Source organism: Notamacropus eugenii, chromosome 2, assembly GCF_028372415.1.
Source record: "Notamacropus eugenii isolate mMacEug1 chromosome 2, mMacEug1.pri_v2, whole genome shotgun sequence".
Classification (NCBI taxonomy): domain Eukaryota; kingdom Metazoa; phylum Chordata; class Mammalia; order Diprotodontia; family Macropodidae; genus Notamacropus; species Notamacropus eugenii.
In genome coordinates, this window is record NC_092873.1 from 244,299,535 (window position 1) to 244,323,716 (window position 24,182).

The following is a 24,182-nucleotide window of genomic DNA, read 5'->3' on the forward strand; positions in this document are numbered from 1 at the left end:
TAGCCTCAAAAACCTTAAAAAAGTTTAAAGATATCAGCTACAATTAAACAAATACATGATTTTATTTGTGATACCTTTCTTTATGGCATTGAAAAGTTTCTTAGAAAAGAAAAATGACAAAGGGGTATTTTCAAATAGAACAGGGTGCCAGGCTTGTTTCTGTGTATTTATTCAGGCTTGCTGTTGCTTTTAAAATCTCTCTCTTAACCAAATATAAGAGGTACATCACAGTCCTGATGTTTGATGACTAGATCAACCAACATATTTACTGACTTTTATGATTTTTAATAAAAAAAAATGTGTTTGTCACACACATGAGACTGTAAAGTAGCATAGACAATAGCTGCTGAGTTGGATGACCTGCATTTAGTAAACAGTTTCTGCCCTGGAACAGACAGGCAACCAGTTGGCCGCTGTAACCGGATAAGTAGATATTGAATTTCAAGCTTTATAAGTCACCTCGAATTTCTTGAGCTCTTCCTTAGCAACTGTATACAGCACCCCAGAAGAGCTGGGGAAGGCAGCAGTCTTCTCAGAAAGCTTTAGCCAGTCTTCAAAGCGAGAATAGTCATCCAAAAACTTCTGCCACAATCGCCAGGTCTCTTCAATTCTGTGACCAAAAAAAAAGTACCCTAGTTTAACGGTTCAAGACTGTTTACACAAGATTGCTGCTTGGGAACAAGACAACAGCCACAGGATCTAGAGGGACCAAACAAGCAACTGCTATGCCAAACAATAACTGTGCCTTACCCCAAATTTGACCAGGGTGAAAATAGACAACTGCTCGAGCTAAAATAAAACAGCTGTGTTTTTCCCCCCATATCCTGAAGCCCTGGATTTGGATTTGTAGAACAGAATACTGTAAGCAAGAAACATGAGCTCCACTGAACCTGTATAAAGAAGTTTATAAATGCAACATCATGTTTACAGTCTATACTTATGCCAATATTCTAATGAAATAAAAATAAGGCTTGAGAATTGCAATCCAACACAAGATCAGACTCACCCTCATAAAATGGATGTTTTTACAACCAGGCAAATAATCAGTTTTCATCGGCAGAGCTAACTAGAGAGCATGTAAACTGGGGTTTAAAGTCATTCCACTCTTTACCCAATACCCTGATGTTTTTCAGTACTTTTAACTTCCAAGAGATGGGAGACAAATCATCTTCAACTTGTTGCATTTTTGTTGTTAATAACTGAAGTTTCCTTTTTTAACAAAGACCTTTTGGCACAGTCACATTTTTCCAAATGTAAATGATCTAGTTATGAAAGTCATAACTTGGCTTGTTAAGGTTATGTTTCCTCACGTATGCTCATATTACTACCAGCCCAGCTCTAGGCTATGGTAAAATTGAGGTATCAAGCATATTTTCTAGCTTTGTAAGCGTTAGGGAATAGTGACAGATTTTTACACCAAATAATGTAGGCAGGTAGATGGGTGGGTTGAGTAGCGGGTGTTCTCTTTTTTTAAACAGTTTAAACAGCCTGCTTACTTGAGTCTTCTTTCCATAGACATCGCACAGATATTTCTCCATCGTCGGTCTAGGTTCCGTGTTGCCTGCTGAATGGAGTCACATTCTGATTCAGTAGCACATGCATCACAGTCATGGAGAAGTACCTCACACAAATTCAGGACTGATGCAACACCAGTGCTGTGTTTCTCTATGTCTCTTTGAAGTTCCTAGAGGTGAATACATCATATTTCAGTCAAAAAATCAAAGGACATGGGTGCAAAAGTTGACAAAACTTGGTGCTTTTTTACATAATGAACATTCAGCAACTCTCTATAGATTTATTTGATGATTGATAGAGCACAAGTGTTTTCCTTTGGAAATTTTATGTGTCCTAGGACTAAGAACTAGAGGTTGAAATCAGACATTTTGAAAGCTATAGAGAAGCAAAAAACACTGAATTTGTAATACTTACTGGATTATTGAAGAAAAATACTTTTTACACTCGGAATGTGGTTGGTGATATTACAGACCCTAAAACATTTTTTCAGAATTCAATTAATAGCTCCGGGTAAGTTACAAGGTGAGGATAAATCAGGGACAGCCTTCTCTAAACTAATTAAACCTTTAAGGATAATATATACGTGTGCGTGTGTGTGTGTGTGTGTGTGTGTGTGTATTTTAGAGACCTGCATACAGTTGAGAGAAGAATTTCTGAGTATAGTCATTTCTATTATATATGTAAATACATACACATATGTATTTACAAAGGTAAGTGTGTATATCTGTATTCACATATGGGGCAGCTAAGTGGCACAATGGATATGTTGCTGGGCCTGGAGTCAGGGAGACTCATCGTTTTGAGTTCAAATCTGGCTTCAGACACTTACATTTTATTAAAAGTAACTTTAATAAGGCAAGTCACTTAACCCTGGGCAAGTCACTTAACCTTATTTGCCTCAGTTTTCTCATCTGTAAAATGAGATGGAGAGGGAAGCAAACTGCCCTAGTATTTCTGCCAAGAAAACCCCAAATAGGGTCATGGAGAGTTGGACTTGACTGAAATGACTCAACAACAGAAAGATTCAGATATATCACTTTTAAAGGCTTAAATAATTTTTTAGAGGTTGATAGAATAGATAGCCATCTACCCTGAAGCCAAATCCACCTATATGTATTATCTCCTGTAATTAGAGTATGACATGCTCTTTAAAGACAAGGATTTTGCTTTCTTATTTGTAGGCCCAGCACAGTGCTTAACAAATAGTCTATGCTTAATAAATGCTTTTTCATTCATTCACTGAAAGATAGCTAGATGATACACAAACAGTACTGCACAGAAAACATATATGTACTGATAAAAACACAATACAGTATGATAGACAGATAGACAGACAGATAGATAGATAGCAGTGGGTCTTAACCATTTTCAGTTGGGTAGAACCTATGGGCCTCTTCTCAGATTAGTGTTTTAAATGAATAAAATTAAACATATAGGGTTAGAAATAAAACCAGCTACAGTAGAATACAGCTATCAAAATATTTTAATAAAATGTTTGCTTGGTTAAGAGCTACAGTGCTAAATGTATAGTTGTGACTATATTAGACAAACTAACATGATTAAAAAGCAAATAATTACAATTTATAGTAAATTCAGTCAGAGCAAATATAATCTAAGTACTGTGGACCTCTGGACTAGTGATAAAAGAGTCAGAAGCTTGTATCTGTATTAAGCAATCAGATGTGCCCCCAAATCTGGCAATAACCAGACGCCAAATTTCCACATAAGAACTAGAAGAGGTCCCTCCCTCAGCCTGGTCACTCACCCAAATGCTGCCCTAAGAAAGAGAGAGAGAAAATGAAGAAAGAGAGGAAAGATGCTTCACTGTCCTGGCTGGCTTGTTGACAACATGTTGATTCCTTATTACAATGGCTCACCTATAGATGTTTTTCATAATTACTCTATTATGATCACATTTACAGTACATTTTATTTAGGGAAACCAGGATATTTTAAACATTCATATCTAGTTTCAACTCTGCTGTTCCGAACACCCCCATGGAGCCCAAGAAGAGGCAGCACGGATTAAGAACTAATGGATTAAAGACTAGGTTCTAAGTTAGAAAGATATAGATTCATATCTCTTTTCTGACACATACTGGCTGTGTGACCCTGATCAAGTCAATTAACCCCTTGAGAAACCTTCTAAAATTATAAGTTACAAAACTTCTATGAGCATATGTGGGTAGACAAAGTCTCTCCAGGAATTTTCTATTCTAATAAAAATTGAAATTTTGGTTTAAAAAATGTAGTATACAATCTAGATAGACTCACTACAGTTAGAAATCTTCATGTACACATGAAGGCACAATTTCTGAATCATCCCAGATTTTCTAAAATCACCTGCCTATGTCACAATAATGATCTTCACCAGGAAATAGTCTTGCAACCCCCTACTAGGACTAATGAAGATGTGTAAAGGAAACTGTATTTTTTAGTCAGTAATTTAAGTTTTAAAAATTTATATTATATATATATATGTACATATAGCATCAGACTGAATGCTGTCTTGTTTTGTTTTGTTTTTGCACATAATTTCCCTAGAATGTTCTTTCATGTGCTGAAACTTATTTGGATGAAATGAAAATACCATGAAATATCAAATGCCAGAAAAATACCATGATATACTAAATACTAAGACATATCTTTCAGGCATTTGTTTATATAATGATCTTCACAGAATCACCTAATCTGAGAGTTAGAAAGGACCTCAGTGGTTCTTTAGTCTAATCCTATATTGTGACACACCCAGCTGGTGGTATCCATCCTGTGCTTAAAGCCCTCTCAGGGGAGGGAATCTACGGCATCTTGAAATAATCTGTTCCCATTTTGGGCAGCCCTGATTATTTGGAGATTTTTTCCTGGCATTTAGCCTAAATTAGCTTCTTTGCATCTTCCCATCGCTTTTGGTTCTGCCTTTTGGAGCCAAACAAACAAAATCTAATCCCTACTTTACAAGTCAGCCTTAAGACAGTGATTATGTCCCTTGCCCTGAATCTTCCCCAAGCTAAACATGCCCTCTTCCTTCAACTAATTTCCATTTGGCCTGAACTTGTCATCTCTTTGGCCTTCTGGTGATACTTTGTAGTTTATCATTAAGCTTTACTAATCATAGAATTTGGAACCGAACCCAATACTACAGATGAGGACAATATTCTACTGAGGACAGAGGAGAGTGGGACTCTCATTTCCCTCCTCCTGGAAACTCAGGACCACATTAGTGTTTTTTTTATTTGCCATAGATCATCATTGACTCACACTGAGTTTGCAGCTAACTAAAATATCCAAATTATTTTCAGAACGGCTGCCTAACCATGACTCATCAATCTCATACTTGTGAAGTTGATTTTTTTTACTCAGTTAAACAACTTTACATCCATCTCTACTGAATTTAATCCTATTAGATTTCTTTTGGATTCTGAGTCTTTGATCTACTGTATTATCTATTCCACCTAATTTTGTGTCATTGACAAATTTGATGAGCATGATGTCTATGATTTATCCAAGGTCTTGATAAAAGTGTTCAATAGCATAGTGCCAAAAATGGATCTCTGCAGTACTCTACTAGAAACATCCTAACATGATGCATTGCATAATTAACAACTATTCTTTGGGTCTATCTATTCAAACAGTTTGGAGTCAATCTGATCGTATTATCTATATCTATTCATATTCTCTCCAAGAATAATATGAAATACTTTATCAAAAGCTTTGCCAGAGTCTAGGTTAACTATATCTACAGAATTCTCTTCATCTATGAATTTAGTAATCTTGTGGAAAAAGGAAATGAGGCTAATGAGGTTAATTCTACCTATTTTGATGAATCCCTGCTGGTTTTTTTAAATCACTGCTTCCCTTTTTTAGATGTCTGTTAACGATTTCTTAAGTGATCTATGGTAAAAATTTCCCCAAGAACAGAAGTCAAACCCATTTTTTTCATGATTTTTTCAAATATACCCTGCAGTGGCTCAGCAATCATATCTGCTAGTTCTTTCAGGACCTAAGGATATAGTTTTCTGGGTCAGGAGAAGTTAATTCATCAAGTGCAGTTAGGGAATCTTACTATCTGATTATATTCTGTAGACATCAACTCCCTGTTAGTCATTTTTGTTCTGTCACTTCTAATGTAACAACCATTTTCTTTAGCAGAGAAAATGAATAAAGACAAATGAGTACATTTCTAGTCATTGGTCTGTCTGCATAGGGTACGAAATCTAATCTTGACTCCCAGACCAAGAAAATTGTTAATGTATTCACTTGGCTAGAACATGAAGCTTTTTTCTTCACTTTTTTGGGGAGGAAGATGATTGTACTAGTTTGTTTTGCACTAAAATTAGGACTCAGAGAATCTGAGACAACATGAAAAATGGTTTGGATCCCTAAATTTTAGGCAGCTGATTCCAAACCAAAACATTTCCCTTCTTATTCATTCACATCATTATTATTGATTTTTCAACTATGTTCTCCCTATATACACTTTTTAACATGTTAATACATGATCATTATATGACAATAAATATGTCATTTTTAATATAGTTAAATCACACATTGAATATCTTAATCTTAATCACATATTGAAAGGAATTTAACAAAATCAAAAGGTTCAATGAGCATCTATTAATGAGACATGGAAGGTGTTAGGTGAGTCATGAATTTAGATAAGACATAATCCATGATTTTGAGGAACCTATGATTCATTGAATGATACGGCACAAACTATAAGATACAATTTTAAGTGATAGAAACACGCAAATAATAGTGACTCATTCATATAATGGTTTAAGCATTTTTCCAACACAACTCCATGATGTATGTATAGCAGAAAGATGACTAAACTTGGCATCCATCATAGGGGTCAGAAGATAATGGGTTTAAGTTAGACCTCTGATATTTATGATATTTGTATTTCCACAGATATATCATTTAATATTCCAGGTCTCAGCCTTCCCAACTGCAAAATGAAGATAGAAATACTTGTAATTACCTACTGCATAGTACTGTTTTTAAGAAAATGCTTTGGAAACCTTTAAGAGTGAAATAAGTAAGGGTTATTAATATTACAAATATTGACATATGAGGAAACTAACTGAGACTCAGCAAAGGCATTCATATCAATTCTCCTAAATATATTCTTTCCATCAATCAACGTTTTACTTAAGTTTCAATAATATGTATATAGAAAAAAATTGTGTATCATTTGTATGATAAATTTTCCCCATTATTGCTTAATGGGATAGTTGGAACATCAATGGTTTGGGTGAGGAAGGAAGTATGATTAACATAATTCTTCATCTATCACATGTAATTCTTCCTATAATTCTCCCATAGTTAACATGTTGATGAAAGTGACAGCTGTGGTTCTATCTGCAAAAATTTGAACTTGTTAAGTGATTTGATTACCTTCCAATATTTTAATATTCCAGGTAGAACCGTTGTGAACATGAAACTGATCTGATCACATAGCTATCCTACTGTAACATTCCGGTTCTATTTTAGTCTCCATCTTATGAATTCCTATTGCCTTTTCCAAAGGTTGAGAGGGAAACTAGTGAGCCTTGACTGGTCTTCATCAGCATCTAATGTTGAACTCAACCCAAATAATAATACTCCGAGTTTAAAAAAATCTAATATGTGACCATACTGAGCAGCCCCAGTTGATGGTCAGTTCACTTAACCTCAGGCCTCAGTTTCCTCACTAACATAGTCCTTTCTAGTTCTAAATCCTATGAAGCAGCTGGCATAGTATATACAGTAGCATAGTAAATATATTGTTGAACATGGAGTTAGGAAGATGAATCAGAATCCTGCCATGGATACTTACTAGTGGTATGATATGGGCAAGTCATTTAACCACTCTCAGTTTCAGTTTTTCTGTCTATAAAATGGGAATAATAATGACACCAATCTCAGAATTGCGAGGATTAAGTGAGAGAAGTGTAATGCTTGGCAGATGTTAAAACACTATATAACAATTAGCCATTGTTGTATATAGGAATAGTGTGTCTTAAGTTCCTGGAAAAACAAGGAAATTAAATTATTCTTTAGAATATTTGTATCTATAGATACAATAATAATGGAATCGGTCCTTCTATTGTCCTTTGGTGAGTTCCAGTCTCAGCCTCTTCAGACCAAGGTGAAGGTCACAACTTTGGTGAAGTCTTTTTGTTCTTTGACACTCTAAATATGCTAAAAATATTATAATATCTATAATATATAATATCAATAATCCTAAGGCTAATATAATGTGTCAGGAAACTTTTCTTTTATTGACACTAATAAGAGTAATTGATCACTATACAGTGCCATTGTAATTATATCAAACAAAGCAACAAAGTGATAAACAATTATTTCTAAAGCATAGACAGGGAAATTGTAACAGATGGTCTTCCAGACAGACATACTCTTCTTCATTAGTAAATATTTCTAAATGATTATTTTACTTTTGAAATACATTTAAAAGAATTCAGACACGTAAAAGAATATATCTTTACATTGGAAAACAGTCTTTGGGCAATGAATTTTCTAACATTCATCTTTTAGATAATTCTTTTTCTTTTGTGTTGATTGAGGAAAAAAGATCTAGACTTTGGATAAGCCCAATAAAATTTCCAAATATCACCAAAATTCCATATCAAATTAGGAAGAAAAAATTAGTATCAAATCAACAAATATCAAGTGCCTGTGATGGCACATGGCACAAAACTTTACATTCATAACCTATTTAAATTTGCTTAATTGGAAAAAAGTATCTTCAATAATAGTGGAATCAGAATAACTATGTAAGCACACTAATGCTATAATTAAAGAAATAAGAAAAATCTAATTAAAATTCTGAGCATGCTATACATTAACTAGTTTGCTGTAACATGGAGTTGTTTATTAAATTATTTCAAATATTTATGATCTGTCTTCAAGAAAGAATGACTAACTTTAGCATTTCTTTGACAAATAAATTAGCACTGTTGAAATAGTTTTAAAATATTCTTATAAAATGAATAATATTCATGGTTGCAACAGAGAAATTTTAGCATACACATATATATGTGCAATTAAGAATAAATTGTACCATCTCATTTACTAACAGGAAGTTTTGCTTTTTTTATATTACATGCTAAAGGATATCATTATTAAAGATGTTTTGTGACAACCTATTATTATTTAAAATTTCCTTTTATAGCCTTTTCAAAAAGCACTGACACTGAGGCAGCTATGGAATAGTGGAGGGAAAATAAGACTTGAAGCCAGGAAGACCTGAGTTTAAATCTAGTCTCTGACAATAAACCAATAACACCCAAAGGAGTCTCAGGCACTTTTGGACAGCTCTAATATGGAATTGGTTGGTTTTTTTAAAATTTACATTAAAAAAATACCCATAGCTCATGATGGTTCTTTTGGGATCTGGGGGAATGAGATGAAGTGTGTGTATGTACTGGGTATCAAATGGAAGAAGTCTAATGCCTCATTAATATGATAATCTTTCAAATACTTGAAAATAGCTGTTATGTCCCCCATTCTTCTTTACTTCTCTAGATTAAACATTCCCAGGTTGTCTGGAATTAGGAAGAATACACAGGATAGGGGCTCATGAAGGATATCACTAGAAAGATACCACCAACCCCTCAGAATTAGTCCTTTAGTTGTAAGATGAGGTATAACAAGATAAACTCTGGGGATTTGACCTGTTGATGGGTTAGGAGACTGAACCCAGAGCCTATGAGCCACACACACAGCCTTGTTTACAAACTGTTGGGAGAGAGACATTTCATCTCTTTGTGGCTTTGTATGTACCTTCAATTTGGCTCAGCAGTCAAATAAATGGCTTTTTTGTTATCATCTGGGAAGCCAACAGGAAACAGAATAATTGCATATACTCTAAAGTAATTTGGTAAAGCCACTCTCCATCACCTTTTGTGGAAGCAGAATGGCCAGGGCTTCATGTCATTGGGCAACCAGCAGATTATATTGTGTAAGCTCTAAGGACTAGGCTTTCACTGGCAAGTCTCACACTGCTCCCTTCCATTATATGACCCCATAACAAGGGTGCCTCAAATCCTGAATTTTCTGGTTAATTTCAAACAGTCAGACATTACAAAGAAAATTATAATAATTGTGATAAGGTATGAACCCTGTTTCAAAGTTATTAAATTTACTACACTGTGGTGGTATTTCAAGTCCTACGATAGCTGTACATCATTGCAAGATATATCCACAAGAATTTACCAAGGCAAGTCTGACTGAAGAGAGCATCACTAAGGGTTTGAAGACTCACATAGGATCTATAGGCAGCCAGTGCCCTTTTAAATAAAAAAGTGTGAAACCTTTTGATTCTGCGTGTCTCTGTGTGTGTACTTTTGCCAAAAAAAACTTCAAGGGAGGAAGGAAAGAAGAAAGGAAGAAAAAAGGAAGGGAGGGAGAAAGGAGGGAGGGAAAAAGGAAGGAAGGATGGAGTGTATTAGTTGACTTCCCTGCTTCTGAGTCTCTTTCTTCTCCAGTAAAGATTCCACTTGGTTGTGGAATTGATCATTTAAAAATACAACTCTGATCACATCATTGGGCTACTCAACAATCTTCAGTGGTTTCCTATTGCCACTAGAATGAAATATAAATATTTTTGACCGCAATATAAAGCCTTCCACAATCTGGTTCCTTCTTACCTTTCACGTCTCACTTCAAATATCTATTTTGTAACTATTTAAATCAAAATTCAATAAATAGAATTGAATAGTGTCTTCAGGCATTCTCTAATGCATGCAAACTGGTCAGCCAGTTGATTTCTAAATGTGATACTCTCTGGCTTTGATTAACTAATCCAGTGAGATGAATTCAGTGGAAATAGTACACTTGTTGTGAGTAGTCCTCCATTACAATATGAGCCCCTTGAGAGAGAAGCCTGCCATTTGTCTGACTGTGTCCCCAGCACTTAGCATAGACTCTTAGCAAATGTAATCTGACTGATTGACTTGAATGGTTCTATGGTAGATATGATATTTCTGGTAAAATTATGGAGCTTATCATCTGAAACCTATGTGTAAATATTAGCTATAAAGACAAGAAACAGAACGTCAAGATTTATTTCATATACATATATTTCATAAAATATGAAAGAAATTTCTACAAAATAATACTGAAAATCAGCTTTATCTTCTCTTAATCTTTGCATGATTCAACCTTATATTTCACTGCTAAATGCCCAATTTGCTATTAGTATATTAGTAGCATGTTATAAGATCATAGGGTCAGAGCTAGAGCTGGAAGAAATCTTGAAACCCATTGAATTAAACCCTCTTATTTTATGTGGAAAAACAAAACAACCTGTATTAAGTGATTTGCCCAAATTCATGTAGCTGGTAAGTATCTAAGGCAGAGTGTGAAGTAGGTCTTCCTTACTCCAAGTCCAGTGCTCTTTCCATTATACAACACTGCTTTCAAGAAGGGTACACTTTAAATATAATTCATGTAAAAATTCTTGCAATAATCAAATTCACTCAGGAACTATAAGTATGAAAACTTCAGAACATGATTGTTCTTAAAGTTTTCTCCAAACCTTGCAAAGAATAAAAGGCTTTTTTTAAGTTTTTAGAAGTGAGGAAGGGATGCAAACAAATAAAGAAAATACCCTTTTGCATAATTCATGGCAGATATGCCTCATCTTCCATTGGAGAAGAAATCCGTGGGCTGCCCTTTGTATCTCCCATGACAAAGGCAATGGAAACTAACCAAAGATGCTCTAAGTGCCTTCTGTCTTAGATTACCTTCTTTGCTCTGTAATGGCAGGAAGGCTGTTTGCCTCAGCATTCACTTTGCTGCCTTTTCTCTCTTAGCCTACCCCACTGCCAGGAGAGCATTTCAGAATAAAAAAAACAAAACAGAGTTCTTCTTTAGACTCTTAATTTTTTTTTAAAGTTTTACCTGCTGCTCATTAAGCTTCTTTTGTATCTCCTCAGAATCACAGGAGTTATAGACGATGGGCTTAGCTAGCTCCGACTCAATGTGTGCAAGCCAGGATCTGAGGGTGCTCATGTTCTTATCCAACTGCTGCACAGCCACCAGGGTCTCCTTGAGCTTTTTTACCCTAGTAGAAGAGAAACCACAGGATTGGACTTCATTAAAGAGCTCCATTTAGACATCACTTTCACATAACAAGAAGCAAAGTTGTTACTTTATATTAACTAAGGAATATCTGATCATTTGAAGTGTCTCTTGCATCAGCATTTGGCCCTCTCACCCACTCTATCTTCTCTCCAACATCCAAATTTCAAAGCAAAATCATGCCTAAATCCAAAGAGAACGTAATAACTGCATTATACCTTTGATACATGGCAGACCACATTTTGATACTCATACTTGAGTGTCACAAAACAGGATTACATATTCATATACTACTTCACATATTATAGTACAACTAATCTTAAACCAGAAATTTTAATTTAGTGGGATAGGTTTCGGCAAGCCAGCATTAAGATTGAAAAGCTCATTTTAGAGAACAAAATAAATATAATGTAATGCACCACTGTCAACCAATGCACCATTCTGTTTGAACATCTGTCAAGTATTTGACTAATGTACTTTTAAAATTCAAATATCACATAATATGTCATTCCATCTACTGCCATTAAATCACTTCGTACTGTTCTTAAAGATGAATCTGGGGTCAGAAGGTGTGTGTGTGTGTGTATGTGTGTGTGCACGCATGTGTGTGCATGTGCATGCATGTGTGTCTGCATGTGTGTGTACATGTGCATGTGCATGTGTATGTGTGGTATGTATGTAAAGCTTCTCAATACGAATAATATGGTTTCATTTATATAACATTATTTGATTTACAATATGCTAAAAAGTAACTAAGCCAAAACTTCAGCTCAGGTCTTCTGACTTATCATAGCTAACTCATTTGATATAATATCCCTAGGTAAGCTCTATAACTTTTCTTTAAATTTGCAAAAGTTGACTCCAAATCTGTTTATCTTGATCAAATCCAACATACACAGGCATTAAACACTTATGTGAAAATGAGAACGAGGGTCTTTGTTTTCACTCATTCCCTGAATATGATAAGAGACATATTATAAAAAAAATAAGCACAGCATCCATGTGGTGAATACTGTACCATATCATCAATGGAATAGTTTTTTAGAGGCTGATAACTGGAATTTTTATTACCAGGAGTCCACAGCCAGTCTTTCGTAAAGTCTAACTGGAAGTCAGAGTCTCGTTACCCTACCAATATTTCAAGGGTTACAGGTTTCTTCTTGATGTGTAGTACATCTCAGTTCTTACTTGAAATGGTAGCATGGTAGAGGAAGAATAGCATGGTGACAACTTCCAGCGATATTACATTCCAGACTTTTTGCTGCCAGATACATTGTAAGCAAAGCATGGGAAAGAGGTCATAGCAATACTGCATTTGTGAACCTGATTGCCAGAGAAAGTATCTTATTGTGCTTGGTCTGTAAACAGCCTCCATCTACCAGGTGAACCATAGGGCTTCAGAGTAAACACACACACACACACACACACACACACACACACACACACACACACACACACACACCTCATTGCCACCAAAAATTGGGAGCTCTGTTACAGTGCTGATTTGCCAAAAAAGAAAAGTAATCTTTTTAGACTTTCTCATTTTGTGGTAGTTCTCAATTTAACATATATTTTATATTTAAATTTATAATTTTAATAAAGATATTAAATTAAGGCAATATGTGTGGCATAGTGGAGTAAGAGCTGTGCTAAGGGATAGGATGACCTGAATTCTAGTTCAGTCTCTTGAAATATAATGATTATGTGACCCTAAACAAGTCACTTAAGCTCTTGGATTCTAAGTTACAGAACAGCTGCAGATCTGTATTGTTGGAGTTTTCCCACAAGGAGTTATCTCTAACAATGAAATCACAGATCCAGAAAAAAAGAATAATTAGAAAAAAGACATGTTGAAAAAGCTCAGATTATGGGCTAGTATTCTTTTTCCTGGAAAACATTACAGTGATTCTGTAAAAATCTGGATGTTTTGACATTTTAGATTTACTACAATTGCTCAACAAACATAGTATTAAAATTTTTATTATAATCCAAAATGATTCGAGGACTACATGAAAATATACTAATTTCATGATTTAATGCTTTCCTTTCAAGGCTCAGTTTTTGAGAACCTGTTTTACTGCTGTACTTTGTCAAAAAAAAAACCCCAGCTGATGACACTGATCCTGCTTCATGAGGCCATGTGTTTTGAATTGCTTTCCCACTAGAAGCTGGTAGTAGTCCATTCATACTTTTGCCTGGTCCTCCTGATAGCCTCAGACACACATTTTCAGGAGTGTTGGCCAAGGCTTAGGATATAGTATGTGACCAGGTTATTCTCATAGTGTAGGGTTCTCATGGAGCTTGTGGCACTTGCAGAATGCTATAATCAAGTTAACCAGATAGCAACAATCTTATCCTTAAGATATAATTTGAAATAACTAAGATGGAAAGTTTGTAAGCGCCAATGTAAACCGTTTCAGTGGGGTAATAATAAATACTACAGCTGCCAAACACATAACTGCTGGACAATTTTGATAATGAAGACATAGATTTTTTTCCCAATTCAAATACATTTCACAGAAACAACTTATTTAGTTATTATTCAAAATTTATCTAGATTGAAAAATATCATTGAAGCATAACTTAATTTTAATATGTATAGGAAGTGAAGAAAAAGTTTCCATTCAGATTTGTTTATATTCCTTTTCTTCATTCATTCAATACATATTTGCTGAACATTTACTTCAAATAAAGCAAAGGACACACAAAAAATGAATGTTTGTTATGCTTTTGGCTATCTGTAAGGATTGAGATTGACTTTGAAATTAAAAAATGCAATTTTAATTTTTCAAAGCACAATCAGTATCCACTGCATATTATATTTCCAGGAAGTGGAACTCATAGCTTTGCAGCATGAGGTGTCATGATTCATTCATGAAAGACTTCCCTAAACAGCTTTAAAAGCATAGGCTGTGCCCTGCCCCCAAGTGCTTGTCTTTTCATTACATTTTGAAAATCTTCCTATGTATTTGCTTCTCACAGTTTTATTTCACTCGGGTGTCAATCATTGATGAAATTCAGTTTCAGTGCCTGGTGGGCACAAAACTGCAAAACACAATGGTTGTAATTAAAAGAAAAAATAATTGGGTGCCATTCTGCATGGTAAAGAACACCAACTTCCAAATAAGAAGATATAATTTCAAATTTCAGCTCTACCACATATATGACTCCTTCCTACCTGTGTGATCTAAGGTAAGTCTCTCTCTTTGGGTATCAGTTTTTTCATTTGTAAAATGAGGGGGAAAAGGGGTGGCCCTAATGACCTCTAAATCTCTAATATTACAACCTCTGTTACCTGTATGGTTTTACAAAAACTCCAATTTGCCCTTATAATACAGTAAATATGCAAAAATCAAAAGTATAAAATCCTTAACCTGGTCTTTAAAGTCCTCCATCAACTGGTTCTCATTTACCTTTCCAGTACTTACTTAATATAAGTTCTGTTCACATATTTTCCATTTCAGTTAAAACTGGTCTGGGAAGTTAGGTGACAGGACTAGAATCAGGAAGAGTCATGTTCCTGAGTTCAAATCTGGTCTCATACATTTATTAGTTCTGTGACCCCTGCCATCTTGCTTAACCCTGTTTTCCTCAGCTATAAAAATGGGCTGGAGAAGGAAATGCAAAACCACTCTAGTATCTTTGACAAGAAAAGCCTAAGTGGGGTCATGAACAGTAGGACAAGACTGAAAAACAACTGAACAGCAACAAAACTAGTCTGGTGTGGGTTCCCCATATACGACATGCCATCTCTAGCTTCCATGCTGTTGTACAGATGCTCCTTTTCTGTCAAAGATACTCTGTCTTTACTCCTATGTCAGAAAATATCTAGCTTCCTTTAAAGTACAGTTCAGAAATCACTTTTTACATGAGTTCTTTCTTTAGCTTCCCCAACTACTGAAGAAATTATAAATTATATACAGTTGTAAAAATAATCTGTTTCTCTGAGGAACTGTATGGCTCAAATAGAATGTAATATCTTGAGGACAAGGAGTATACTATTGACTGTTGACTGCTCATCTCTGCGTGAAAGCTGTTGTCAGTGTAGTCACCATGCAAGCTGTCAGAGGCATCATGGTACTGAAATGCTTATTCACAGGGTCTTTTAGGGACAAACTCCTTTTTAAAACAAACATGAGTCTAGAGATTACAAGACTGGTGTACATACACATATATGCACATACATGTAGCATGTATATGCATACATGTTAAAAGGGTTCTTTCTTTTACACCCAATTTAAGCTTATGTTACTGTAGATGGCACAATACATTCAGCTTTAGGAGGAAATGTCTCATCAAATTTCCTCCAAGTTTACACTTCTTTAATTCCAGAACAGGTGTTATTTTCAATATAAAGATAGACCTCACATTTACTCTTCTACACTTTTATAAAGCAAATTCTTAAAAAATTCAAGTGTTTTCACCTGCAGATCAGGCTTAGAAGTTTGGAGGACATTCCTTGTGGTGGCATTCGGGATTACAATCAAAAGATACTTAGAGATGTCTTATAGCTCAGTAAATTTAGCAAGTCTGATAAATCCATAAGCCCCTTGTAGCTTGCTTATAGCTATCCTCTCATAGCCCCAAGTATAGCTTGGGGGCTTGACCTTCCTTAGGAAGGAACATACTATTATTAAGTCAATTCTCTGGTTTGTTAACATGTCCACATTTTAAAATGTGTACTTTAGCTATTAATGTTCATTGTTTTTTTAAATGCAAAATTTTGAACTTAAAATTTTATGATTTTGAAAGGGAAAATTATATATTTGTATATATGTATTTTTCCTTAGTGCATAAAGATAGAAAATTTAAATGCCATTATATTATATTTAATAATACAATTTAGAAATTTCTAATTTGAGATGGCATGTCAAAATAGAAAGTTTTTTTTTACAGAAACTCAAAACAAAAAGCTTGAAAAAATCATAAACATTTGTACAATGTTACATGATTATTTAATTTTTATATTACTTATTCATTCCAGATTAATCAAAAACATTTTAAAAACAACAGTTCATAGAGTTGGATATTAATGAGTTATAACTTGAACTTAAAAATATAAGATGCAACACAAACACCCATCTTCTCCACCCCCCCCAAGAAACAATTATTTTTCCTAACCCCTTCTCATAACCAGGAAGCATGACTAGATCTTCATTTTATAGTGGGAAAAATTTTCTTATCCTTGGGTAAAGCTGGATTTCACTTTCATCAAGACCTCATGCTTTAAATAGTTGTTAGGGTATTTTAATGAATCTTTGCTTCAAGTTCAAGCCTCTCTATAATAGCCATACCCCTTGTATGACACATACTGAGACAACTGAAATAACCAGTCATAATAACAACCATTAACATTTTCACTTAGTCTCATTTCTATTAGGGATAAACTTAAAAAATTTTTTTCCAGAATTACATCTATGTGGCAATATCCTCATACCAATTATTTTCTATTAAACCTTGGCACAAAACAATTATGGATCAATGCTAGTGTCTAGCTAGTGTCCTATAAACTACACACAGACCATGAAAACTATGCACAATGAAAGAAACTCAAGTAGATTCCTGCCTTGTGACATCGCAGTTACAATCTGGGAGATCTGAATCCACACTGCCGTCCTCTGCCATCCTCACGGTACACAAATCCTCAAACACCACCATGAAAACTTCCACTGTCAAAAGTAACACCATGCAGACCAAAAGCCTATAGAGAGTGCACGTGTATGACTTTTTTTTTCCTTTGCAAATGTACAGAAGAATCAAAATGTTCAGTGTAGACAAATGTTGGTAGCTTCTGTCTAATGACATGAGACTGAGCAGTGACAAGTGGTCATGTTTCTAAATAAAACTTACATTCATCAACATGTGCCAGGCTTGATCTCCTGGAATGTAGGCCATGAGTGTAAGAAAAAAAAAAAAAGGCTCAGTGTAATCTGCAAGCAGTGGGAGCCTTACAACCCAAAGGAAAGATAGATTTAAAAGGTAATGCTTACAGACCAGCATAGCATCTTGATTATAGAGAGAATTCACTTTTTGTATGTTTTTTTATAAATTAGGAAAAGCTCTTTGAAAAGGAAACCACTCAAATACACAGAGGGTAAGAAAAGAAAGAGTAGATACCAAGTAGTGTCTGCTTATTTTGTCTCTTGTTTACAACATCTCTGAAAAGAAATGGGGCTAGAAGCCAGCTCCAACAAGCTCTCCAGAGCTGAGGTGATCGTTAAATTTTCAGTGTGAGCATTTACACCTGGAAAATTGGCAAACCCTAAAAACTAGAGCTTAATTTACTGTTTAGTTGATTGTCTAGACTTAAAGAAATGGTGAGGAAAATGTTAATAATTCAGATTAAATTTTTAAAATTGTCTTGCATTTTTTTTCCCTGGAGTGCTAAACATTTACTAGCAAATCACTGGAGAAGCATGGGGGCCAAGTTACAAGAGGAATAAGCAGGAAGATAGTGGAGCAAAGAGAAAACAATGGAAAACACAAGGTATCTGCCTTAAGAAGAATGTAGGAATAGAAATAAAGACAGTTTTATTTTTGTGTGTGCCTTTAAAATGGCTGCTTAAACTGAGACAGATCAGTTGAAAGAATAAAATTTGGAAATGATTGGACTTGGAAGGGATTAAACAATTTAAAGCGTCAGGATTATAACTCCAGAGCTGGAAGAAATTTTGGAGGCCATCAGTGTCAACCCTGTTATTTTATTAATGAGGAAACTGAAGCCTAGAGAGGTTAGGTTATTCACACAGGTGGTCAGCATCCCCTCAAGAGTCACTCAATAAACATTTACAAAGTACCACTGTGTTGAATGATGGGAATACAGATACAAAAAAACCCAAAAAACAAAAAAATAAAAAGGATAGTCATTACCTTTAGGGAACTTATAAAGTAAGGAGGAGGAAAGGACAACAAAAGGAAGCTGAAAAACAGAGGAGGTGGGAAGGAAGGGATGTACCTTAGTAATGATCATGCAGCCTTGACTTGAGACTTCTAAAGCGAGACTAACAACCTCTCCTGATGTAAATGTGTTTAATCAATCAATCGGTCGATCAAACTATTTACTCAGTGACACTGTGTCTCCTACCACTGTGAGAAATCCTGAAACATAGGGTCATTGAGAAAAGTGAGAGCTAAATGAAAATGACATATATAAATTTTAGATTTCTTTGAAATAGAGTTTTTAGGAGGAAATGTGCTTAGTAAATATACAGAATTACTAAGATATCTCTCTTTATGCAATGAATACTTTTCTAAAAAGTTATGTGCAAACCAAACAATTTTTTCAACTCACTAGGAGAAATTATATAAAGCAATTCTATTGTGAATTATTTTTCATAGTATGGAAGAAGATTTCTAATTTCTTTACAGAAAACTAGAATTTCATATACTGGTTTTGTTTAAAGTGGATATCCAAGACAGATTGTTTTTAAAATTTGTTTTAATATATTTTACTACTTTCCTTTGCACTTTCCAATTTAAAAAATCCATTCATTCTTCTATTTATTTTATTGCCATTTTTCTGGATTAAAAATTTTCTGTTTTAAACTAATACTTGCTTCAAGTGAATTTTAAAATATAATCATTTCAAAAATCACAGGATCTTAGCATTAAAAGGGATTTCTAGAAGTCACTAACTCTAACATGCTTTTTTTCTTGAATTTTTGACAAATAGTCATGATTTGTTGTTTTTGTTCAGTTGTTTCAGTCATGTCAGACTCTTTGTGACCCCATTTGGGATTTTCTTGGCAAAGATGCTGGAGTGATTTACCATGTTCTTCCCCAGCTCATTTGATAGATGAGGAAACTGAGGCAAACAGGGTTAAGTGACTTGGCCAGGGTCACACATCTAGTAAGTGTCTGAGACTGGATTTGAATTCAGGAAGGCTTATCTTCTGACTCCAGACCAGTACTTTATCCACTGTACCACCTAACTGCTCATAAATAGTCATGATGCCTCCCCTTGAAGATTCACAAGAGATGCCACCTTGCTTGGCAGCCCACTCCACTTTGTCCTTTAGTCTTCTTTTTTCCTTTTGAGTTGAAATATAATTTTCTATAACATTTAACTACTCACTTTCTCTGTAAGGTAATTTCTTTAAAAGTTCTTCTCAACTAAAAATGGCCACTTATTTTAAAACTGAAGGGTTTTGTTTTATTTTTGTCATTATTGCTTTTCCTTATCTTCATCATTGGCAAAATGATGGTATTGGTATTTCTTCTCAATAGGTAAGGCATGGTAGAAAAAATAATGGTTTTAGCAACAGGGTACCTGAGTTGCAGTCCTGCTTTGGGATCACAGTGCAAAAGCTGGAAAGGACCCTTGAGGTCAATGAGTAGAACCCTCTTAATTTAGAGATGAGAAAATTGTAGAAGAAATGAGGTCTCTGACTCCAAATGTAATGGGTTTCCCTCCATATCACACTGCCATTTTGCTAACCATGTGACCATGGACAAACCATTTAATTTTTCTATGCCTCAGTATATATAAAAAGCACAGTACCAGTGCTACCTGCTTTAAACATTGCTGTAAGTTAAGTGCTCTGTAAATCTTACAGGCTACATAAATATGAAATTTTATTTTTTTACATATTTTAATTGTATTCTTATGAACTAAAATTGTAAGATTTTTAATCTATTCTATATCACTTGGTTTTAGAAATCTTGGTCTTACTTCTTACTTTCACATAGTCTTTTTTTGAATTTCAAGAATTAGAACTATATGTACAAAGCAGTCTAGGTATAGATGCTGAAAATAAAATAGTATGCTGACATTGTTAAAAGGATGAGATGAAGAGTCAGAGGATAATAGGTTCAGAACTGGAAGACATCTTAAAGGACATCTAATCCAACCAACTCATTTTCCAGATGAGGAAACTGAGACTCAAATACGATATTAGCTAGGACTTCAAAGGAAGCCAGGGAAGTCAGTAAGTGGACTTTAGGAGGGAGAAAATGCCTAAGAAAATGACCAGAATTGAGAGATTGGATTTTCTTGTTTGAGGAACCATAAAATGCCAGTGTTACTGGACTGAAGAGTACATGGCTGTGATTAAGGTACTGAGACTGAAAGGGGGAGGAGGGTAGGCTACGAAGGACTGAATGTTGAATAGAGCATTTTGTATTTGATCCTGGAGACAACAGGAAGCCATGGAGTTTCTCAAGTAGGTGTGTGTGTGTGTGTGTGTGTGTGTGTGTGTGTGTGTGTGTGTGTGTGTGTGTGTGTGTGTGTGTGTGTGTGTGTGTGACATGGCTGGATTTGCATATAAGGAAAATCCCTAGTTTCTGGATGGAAGATTTTTTGGAGAGGGGAAACATTTGGGAAGACATCATAATGATCAAGGAGTAAGATGATAGGGCCTGAACCAGAGTGGTGGCAGTGTCAGAGAATAGAAGGGGATTTGAGAGATGTTACCAAGATGAAATCGACAGACTTTGGCAACAGATCAGATGGGGAAGGAGTGGTGAGAAGTAGTGAGGAGTACGGTATGACTTCTAGGTTACAAGCTTGAGGAACTGGAAGGATGTGTTGTCCTCTATGATAACAGGGAGGGTAGAAGGGAAAGAGAGCGTTGGGGGCAAGATAATGACTTCAGTTTGGAACATATTGGGTTTAAGATGTCAAATATCATTCAGTTCGAGACATCTGAAAAGCATTTGGAGATTGGATAGTAGGAGAGAAGTTGGGACAGGATAGGTAGATGTGAGAATTGTTGATGAATAAATAACTGGGCAAGTCACTTAACCTCTTCCTCAGCTCACTCAACAATAAACTGAAGATAGTAAGAGCACCTACCTCCCAAGCTTATTGTGAGGATCAGATTAGATAATATTTTTGGAGCACTTAGCATAATTGTTGACATATAGTAGGCACTTTATAAATACTTGTTTCCCCTCCCCTCCAAGAGCAGCTCTTGTTCAAGGACTTAGCTCCACCTTGAATACTCAAGTCAGTAATAGCACAACACACAATGTTGCTATTCTAGACTCTTCTTTTGAAACTACTGAAATTCTGTTGATACTGCAGCTAGCTTGTTTGGTTAGCTACTTTTCCTTTTCTTCAATTAAAGATTTTTCACCTCAGGGTGCATTCAATATTGCTTATACTTCATGTTCATTGATTGATTCTGAAACCTAGTCAAAGCTTTGGGCCCTTCTTAGTTGATGAAGGTCTCTGGTTCTAGGCTTTATGGTTAACTGAGGTGGAAGCAGGTGGAATTTCACCTATTATAAAAACTATAAATTACTAGGGGGAAGGGACTTCCCCTCCACCCCCACCCCCACCCCAGTTTGTATCTGTATCCCCACGGGTTACTTAGCACAGTGCTTGACGTAGTAAATGATCTGTATTCATTCATTACAACTCATGTCTCCTGACTCAATCCAATGTTCTTTCTACTATCCATGCTAGGTCATAATTCTGGTTGCTAGGAGAAATCTTTCAAGTGAGTGGATAACAACAAATGTCCCTGAGTCATTAATGCTGGAACTATAGTCATCTGACGTGAACAGCGCTTTCAAAGCATTCATAACAGAAATTAGGCAAAAGATTACAATCTTATTTTACAAATTTAGTCCTTGGTCTGACAAGTTGTAGGAGAAAGGAGGAGTGGCAGCTAAAATCAACAAGGTCCAACAAGTTGGAAGAAATGGGTCATGCACAAGCCTTCATTATAAACAAGCAGACTGTATACAGCTGAAGATGCTACAGATACTGTGCAGCTGAAAACTATTACTGGATATTGCTACTCAGCCAATACACTGTCTAATGATGGACTGATAGACAAGGAAATGGAAAAACAAATTTACAAGGTCAACATGTCCTTTGGGAAGTTGTTTAGAAAAAAAAATGAATCCAATGAGGCATTAAAGCCTAAAACCAACTAACCATCTACAGACTGCTATTCAATTTGGCATCTGATAATTAAGAAAAGGGCAATGTTTTTGAATAAAAGTAATAGAAAAAAATATGAGCTTCTTAGCAGAGAAAATAACTCCCCAAAGCAAAAAACCCCTCTAAGTAAAAAAATAATCCTAAAACAAAATAATCTCTTAGCCTCCAAGTCCATAAAAAGTCCACATTAAAAAAAACACACATTACAGATTCTAAACCACTTTTTATATAACACACACACGCATGTAGATAGGTAGAAGTAGGTATTACATATACTATTAATTCTGTGTGGGTGGAGTAAGTTGACTGATTTCATTGGCATAGATAACTTCCTATGAAGCAAACACCTTTATCAATGCTGATCAGAAACTTCTGATAAAATCTTACAGAGCTGCTAGGGGCACTGGGAGATTAAATGAGTTACCCAGAGTTCAATGGCCATTAAGAATCACAGAGCGGACTGAAACTCAGGTTTTCCTGATTCCAAGGTGGGTTCTCTATTTAGCCATTCTCCCCTCCTCACCTCCATTTTACAGATGACTTGCAGAGAGGTAAAATGATTGGGTAAGATCACATAGCAAGGAAATGTTACAAACATGACTCAAATCCAAGTTTTCTGATTCCAGGGCTCATTCTACTAAAATGAGTGGTGGGTTTTATTTTTTTTTTTAAGTAGGGAACATATAAAAAAATCATAGCAAGTTTTAGAGTATATGGTGGATACTTTATAAACCTATTCGTATTTGGCAATTTATCTTTTATTTTAAAAGACTAGAGAAATATTTGAAATTTCTAAACCAAATACTCAAGAAAGTCTATATTACATATAAAAATTATTTTGAAGTGAATTCAGTAAACCTAATTTGGCTTGATATCAATACCTACAAGATATTTTAAGTTGATTGTCTAAATTGTTTAAGCTTTTCCACAGTGCATCTTCTTTCTCAAAATGTTTCAGCTAATGGTATTAAAGAATTTTAATGGTTCCAGTGGGTTATCATAAAAATCCTATCCAATCTTTCTTATCTAGATCTAGAAGAAACCCAACATTTCATAGCAAATGTGCACATATCTCAGCTCTTTCAACAGGAGAGAGTATTCTGGAGAATGTTTTCTGAATTTATCTTTCTGAAAGGCTCCTTTTCATTTGAATGCAAAAGAAATAAAGCTACAATAGCAGTAAATTTTAAATTCTTAATTGGGGTTACATATACCTAAAGTAAGCCGAGTAACAGAAATAACATTCACCATAATGAAACCAAATTGTGGCTACTTTTTGTCAAGGAGCTTTTAAGACGATCTTGAATTATAAAGGTGTTAAAACAAACAAACAAAAACCCTCACATGATGACATGCATTAACTGCATTTGCCTTCCTATTCAGTGAAACCAAGAAAACTCTAATCATCTCCTCACCTACCTCCAAAGTTGATCATCCTTTTATAAATGTACAACTCCTCTGTTAATAAGTCATTTTGAAGGTCATTGAACTCAATGACCTTATAAAAAGCTATGAAATGCTTTCCATGCTCTGTGATCAGGTCTTCACTTGAATATAGATTGTAGCATAACATTAATGAATAATGGAGCTCAGATCAGAAACAGCATTATGAGACAGTTTGGACAATGCTGGGAATTAGAAAAAGGAATTATTCCCATTCAAATTCCCTCCTCCCTTGTGAGTTTAAT

At 35.1% G+C, this 24,182-nt stretch overlaps 1 protein-coding gene across 8 annotated transcripts in view; it reads right to left on the reverse strand.

Moving 5' to 3' along the window:
* SYNE1 (spectrin repeat containing nuclear envelope protein 1) overlaps positions 1–24,182 on the reverse strand; it is a 537,113-nt gene that overhangs the window by 34,846 nt on the left and 478,085 nt on the right. For 7 of the 8 annotated variants that reach the window (XM_072643728.1, XM_072643724.1, XM_072643725.1 and 4 more), the window contains 3 exons: positions 11,424–11,586; positions 1,497–1,684; positions 460–610 (listed from right to left, as the gene is read on the reverse strand). In XM_072643728.1, coding sequence (XP_072499829.1) covers positions 460–610; positions 1,497–1,684; positions 11,424–11,586 — 502 coding nt within the window. Of the gene's footprint in view, positions 1–459; positions 611–1,496; positions 1,685–11,423; positions 11,592–17,168; positions 17,342–24,182 lie in introns of those variants that run through there. The other variant, XM_072643729.1, reaches the window with a different exon arrangement.